The 6,008-nt window shown below is 40.2% G+C and overlaps 1 protein-coding gene across 1 annotated transcript; it reads right to left on the bottom strand.

Moving 5' to 3' along the window:
- Positions 1–1,366: 1,366 nt before the first annotated feature.
- On the bottom strand, positions 1,367–4,539 carry LOC129097312 (cyclin-dependent kinases regulatory subunit 1). The gene is made up of 4 exons (XM_054606128.1): positions 4,426–4,539; positions 4,115–4,182; positions 3,805–3,932; positions 1,367–3,087 (listed from the first exon to the last, which is right to left on the bottom strand). Exons 2-4 carry the CDS (start codon positions 4,171–4,173, stop codon positions 3,038–3,040), a joined length of 237 nt encoding a protein of 78 aa, XP_054462103.1. The 5' UTR covers positions 4,174–4,182; positions 4,426–4,539; the 3' UTR covers positions 1,367–3,037.
- Between the last annotated feature and the right edge of the window lie 1,469 nt (positions 4,540–6,008).

Raw genomic sequence — 6,008 nt, 5'->3', positions numbered from 1 at the left:
ATCAGCTGGTTCAGTCCCAACTGGCCTATAAAAAGGTGTCTCATTACCAAGGTGTCACACAAGAAACATCTCATGATGGGTAAAAGCAAAGAGCTCTCTCAAGACCTTCGCAACCTTATTGTTGCAAAACATACTGATGGCATTGGTTACAGAAGGATTTCTAAACTTCTGAATGTTCCAGTGAGCACTGTTGGGGCCATAATCCGGAAGTGGAAAGAACATCATTTCACCTTAAACCAGCCACGACCAGGTGCTCCTCGCAAGATTTCTGACAGAGGAGTGAAAATAATTATCAGAAGAGTTGCCCAAGAGCCAAGGCCCACTTGTGGAGAGCTTCAGAAAGACCTGGAATTAGCAGGTACAATTGTTTCAAAGAAAACAATAAGTAATGCACTCAACCGCCGTGGCCTGTATGCACGCTCACCACGCAAGACTCCATTGCTGAAGAAGAAGCATGTTGAAGCTCGTTTAAAGTTTGCTGCACAACATTTAGACAAGCCTGTGAAATACTGGGAGAATATAGTCTGGTCAGATGAGACTAAAATTGAACTCTTTGGATGCCTATTACACACCATGTTTGGAGGTCAAATGGCACTGCACATCACCCCAAAAACACCATACCAACGGTGAAGTTTGGAGGTGGGAACATCATGGTGTGGGGCTGTTTTTCCAGCATACGGCACTGGCAAACTTCATATAATTGAAGGAAGGATGAAAGGAAAAATGTACCGAGACATTCTTGATAAAAATCTGCTGCCATCTACCAGGATGATGAAGCTGAAACGAGGGTGGACATTTCAGCAAGACAATGATCCCAAACACACAGCCAAGGAAACTCTCAATTGGTTTCAGAGAAAGAAAATAAAGCTTCTAGAATGGCCCAGCCAATCACCTGAATCCAATAGAAAATCTTTGGAAAGAACTAAAGATCAGAGTTCATAGAAGAGGCCCACGGAACCTTCAAGATTTGAAGACTGTTTGTGTGGAAGAATGGGCCAAAATCAAGTATTAAATAAATTTCAGTAAGCGTGTTCAATACTTTTTCCCTGCGTCATTTCATTTTATTACACGTAACTTAATTTCTGAACTTGTTTGGTTTTCTTTGTATGGATTACCGACATCTGATGAAAGTTTCATGTCAATAGCGCCTTTAGAAATATATTTACTGAGAAAAATGGTGACGCATTCAACTTATTTTACCCGCTGTATGTTATGTGATTAACTCTGCACAGCAGGAGTGCACCCATAATGTGTGAGTGCATCATGTCACGTAGCTCATGAGAAGGGTTTTGTTAGTGTGATCCTTTTGAAAAGAGGCTGTGAGGAAGAACATAAGGCAGTATGCAGTGAGTCCAACATGCAAGTCACATTTCCTATGTGCAATTTTTTTGTGGCAGTTTCCTTTTATTTTACAGGTTGACAGATAGGAAACAGTGAAGAGCAAGGGTGCAGTTAAGAAGTTTAGCTGCTATCTGGTGGACTTGTGTTTGCACCACACTACATCAAGGGATACACACCAAGTTATAGAAAAAGTTTTGGTAAATTTGCTAGTCCTGACAAATAGGTGTTAGAGTAAAAACTTGGCAAACACTGTTAAGTAAACATTTCCATTTTGATGCAGCGACATAATGTTACAGCTCAACATGGGGCTTTATCAATCCCACACGCTGTCTGTGTTAATCTAGTATTATTTTCCAGATTACCCAACAAAAGGTACAGGGATGTCATCCAACACATTTCATATCAGTTGTTTCATTTAAAGATTAAATGCATCATCACTTTGATTGCATTCTTTTAATAATTCTGGAGGGTAGAATAGAGCTATACAATATAAAAACAAATTCAGTGAGAAGTGAACAAAAGCACACCTTACAAACAAGGCACAAGTTCAAAGAACAATTATTCAAGGCAAAGTTTTAGCCTCAGTGGCAGCAGAGCAGCTCAGTATGTGGAAGTAAATAGAGACAGAAGGTAAACACAGACATGTCAGAGTGGGTGCACGTATTGAGAACGAGTAAGACAGTGAAAAGAAGTGCCTTTCAGCAATAGTATTCAACACCAAAATCTGAAACAAATGCTATTGGCTTTCCATCGTCCCATTCGAGGGTTCAGGTTTTCTTTTTTTTAATAAGAGCTTTTTTGGGTGGTGTCTGCAATCAACCGCCTTTCTCCCTCACTCTTATTCTTACATCCATTTTCATTTTGTGTCAAGTGGCTCTGTGTAATGGGACAGTAGCGGTTAACCCTAAAACCTGCCAGGGTAAAGATTTAAACGTTTACATTTATTTCAGTAAGGGCAACACATTCATAAATACTGAGCAGCTCACTAGTACAGTCGCTCTGACATCCAAAGGATTTGTTTAAAAGTAGGGCAAAACTAATATAATATGCTCTTACGGAAGAAAAACGGATCAAAAATAGTTGCTTGGTGACTCTTATCTATGCGGCTTTTCATGCACATGACAAAAAAAAGGGTTAAATGCCAATTTTCAGTGTCAATTAAACCAAGCAGCAACATGTCACTTAAAGCCGCAGTTTGATGTTTTAGAGTCAAACTTACATTTAGGATCCAGCTATTCTGTCTGGCTTGTGACCCGAGCCTGACCCAGAAAAACACTCCGTAAGAGTCACTCAAATGTTTGAACAAGTTTCACTCACCACATCTTTTAACAATTGTTCTAAAAAGCTGGAATATCCAAGCAAGTTCAGCAAGTCTGACAGATAGGTGTGAGTCAAAAAGACCGTGTAAGCAGATATGAAGGTTTTCTGGCTGACGGCGTTTCGCTGTTATCACATGAAGAAGTCTTTTCCCCAAAGAGAATTGTGATTTTTTTTTCTCCCCCCTTCAAGGCATACTCCATTCCACAACCACTGTTCATAAATGTCATAGTACTTCTCCAGGTCCAACGTGATCAGCCCCAATCACAAGTCACCTACCACACAAGAGTTTGGTAATCTGACAGCATGATTCCTGTTTTGATGAGTTGATCTGTGGCAAGTAGGACTGATCTTCCAAGGACTTAGAGTTTGTCTCCCTTTATGACTTTTGACAGGGAAGAGGGCGCCGGAACAGCAAGATGTGTGGCTCTAGAGGAGGGAAAAACAAAGTACACGGTATATAAAGCAGAGATAACAATACTTATTATGAAGCTCTGATTCTCTATGGGAAAACATGACTCTCGTGACTCCCATTATTCTTGAATAAAGGGTGTGGTTGGGTTAAACAGTCGACGTCCATATGGTTGTGGTCACCAAATCTGTTGAAAAGTTTACAACCTCTTCAAAAGCAGGTGTAACTTGACTCGTTTTAACAGAAGACCACTACAACAGACTTTGCATCCATCATCTTTGGGCCTGAAAGACATCAAGATGAGCTCATCCCCTTATCAGTAGGAGTACCAGCCAACGGAAAGAGGGCAAATAAAATACAAGAAACGGAGGCTTCAACTTTTAATCAACTACACAGGGCAGGGGTAAAAGTTCAGTTAAATGCAAATTACCAACATATTATAAACCAGCATCGTGTCTCCTGTCCGGTTGGTTTCAACTTGTGGTTCCAATTTCGTAAATACAGATTTAGCGCATGACAAGTGTAAAACAGAGCTGTTACTCAGAGCAAGTATGCCCTGCAGTCAAACAACTTCCAGGCACAGAAGCTGTTTCATACGTACTCAAACATCTACACTTCATATACTTTGTTGAATGTCAACATTGTTCTCTAGATCGGAATCCTGTTTTCACACTTGATCACAACCAAAGCCTTGTAGCTGCTTGTTAATAATTAGTAATGACATGATAAAATACCTGGCTGGTGGATCATGTAATGCACCCATCCTTGGCTCTGCTGGACCCCCAGGTTCCTCCACTCGGTCTCCGACATCAAATGGGTCTTGGGTACACGCTTTGCAATGTCTTTGGGTAGCATTACATGCCTTTAGAAAACAAGGACGGATAATAACAAAAGATGAATGCATCAGATCAAAATGACCGACGTAGCATGTTGTGTAACTGGTGACAGTTTGTGTACAGTGTCACCTCGCTAAAATAGTTATAAAACAACGTTGACAAGCTGAAAAAGTCTAAGTGAAGCTGGATAAACAGGAGTCGCACATACCTGTACTCGTATTTTTCATCGTCATATTTATCAGAGTAGTAGATCTGTTTGTGAGACATGACGGAGCCCTGTTGGAAAGATTATGAACATTAGTCGACATCCAGAATCAAAAAAACAAGTCAAATCAGACAAAGTATTATGTGGACAACGTGACAGCCAGTTTTAGCTCGCAGCGCTAAGCGAGTGTGGCTAACAGTCAAGCTAACGTCGCCCAAGTTAGCCGAGAACAAGCGATATCTCTAACAAGTTACGTCAACGCCAAAACTAGTTTCTACTAAATTGTGACGCAATGAATGGTGCTTCAAATTTACCTTATATGATTGCCAAAGTATCCTGATTAGAAAAAGCTAATTACTCCAGGTTTCTTTACGTCCAACAGTTGCAGGATGTTCTTCCCTCTTTGTTTCCCTCTCGAATGTTTGCTAGCCCGCTTTTCACCATTCAAATAGACGTCCTCTAATCCCATTGGTCAATCCGTCGGGCCAGCTCTCTCGCCATTGGTCCGTTCCATATGTCGCAGGAAATGTCCGTAATCGATACGAGGTCTTCTAATTGGTCAATATAGTAGACAAAAAACCTGGAACATATAACTTCACGAAAGTATGCAACCCGAATATAAACATGACATACTTTTGTCTCATGCATAACCAGTGACTCATTTTACTGTATTATCATGTGGACATTTAGTCTTTTTTTGACTATGCATGTATTATAAGACATCTCCATTCATAGTTCTAACTCTCTTAGCCTTCATCCATGACACCGATTCATATATTAAGCAAAGAGACAGAAAGGGTGACGTTTTTCAGAGCAGCTACTGTTAGACTTTCAGATGAATGACCTCCATTTTAAAATAAAATCACAAAATATAAATGTATAATTCTATTGATTAAATGTTTTAATTATTTTTGCCATAATCGTTGTGTCTATTCACAAAAGCCTAATTCCAAACAGATATAAATATAAATCTGTTGCATATTAGCGTATATATCATTTTATCCTTTGGAAACATGAATTTCTCATTAACTATCTAAAAGCATATTTCTAAAATAACTCATAAAGTAAAATAAAATGCTGACAGTCTGTGACAGTGTAATGGCATCAAAAGGAATTAAAACATCTAATAATGTCATGTCACTAATGAGCTAGCTACAGACAACTATGGAAAATTTTGCCAACACATCAATGCATCATAATAAGACAATACTATATAATATAATTAGAGGCCATGCTTTCATTTTTACTTTCATTTAGGGGTAGTGTTACAATGTGGTATTGTGACAGTTGTTTAACTTAAGTAAAGGATTTAAGTCCTTCTTTCACCACTGCAATCTACATGTAAAAAAAATCTATCTGGAAGCACAGATTCCAGTTATCTCTAATGGTGTGTGTTTGTGTGGGTTCTGATTTCAGATTTGCAGAAGTGTTAAAATGTGTCCTCAGAGACAAAGCAGTGTACATACTCTAATTTTAGAGAAAACGGGAGCAAGATGATGAAATCGATGGCTAAGCTGGAGCAATCGGAGTAGAGGGGTTGTCCACCCTGGTAAGTACCGCAGTTCAAAAATAACTCTGCAGACGTGTCAGTGTGCGGCTGGTCCCGGTAGCCTCTCCCGTCTGTATATATATATATGTGCACACGCATACATCTTGAGGGTTAGGTTCACACATGAAGCTGTATTATTAAAGACCAGCGGAGGGATCTGTGCTCATCACCTGCCACTTTCACCTGCGGGCGTCAATCAAGCTGGGCTGTGCGTCGTTTCCCCCTGACATCACACTTCTCTCTGATTGGTCCAGCCGTGGTTCAGGGGCGGGAGCTCCGCGGCCTCTGCTGAAATTCTATTGGACCAGAGGAGCTTTGGGCGACGTGACGCAGCTTGGAATTCCCAAA

Source organism: Anoplopoma fimbria, chromosome 10 (genome assembly GCF_027596085.1).
Source record: "Anoplopoma fimbria isolate UVic2021 breed Golden Eagle Sablefish chromosome 10, Afim_UVic_2022, whole genome shotgun sequence".
NCBI lineage: Eukaryota > Metazoa > Chordata > Actinopteri > Perciformes > Anoplopomatidae > Anoplopoma > Anoplopoma fimbria.
The sequence above is the reverse complement of the archived record's forward strand: the minus strand, read 5'-3'. Positions and strand labels throughout refer to the sequence as shown.

Excerpts from the sequence above, each read along its gene's own strand:
- LOC129097312 (XM_054606128.1), bottom strand. The coding sequence starts at position 4,173 with ATGTCTCACAAACAGATCTACTACTCTGATAAATATGACGATGAAAAA. Across the intron at positions 3,933-4,114 it reads GATGAAAAATACGAGTACAG|GCATGTAATGCTACCCAAAG; the intron begins GTATGTGCGACT and ends TGTTTTCTAAAG. Across the intron at positions 3,088-3,804 it reads TTACATGATCCACCAGCCAG|AGCCACACATCTTGCTGTTC; the intron begins GTATTTTATCAT and ends TCCCTCCTCTAG.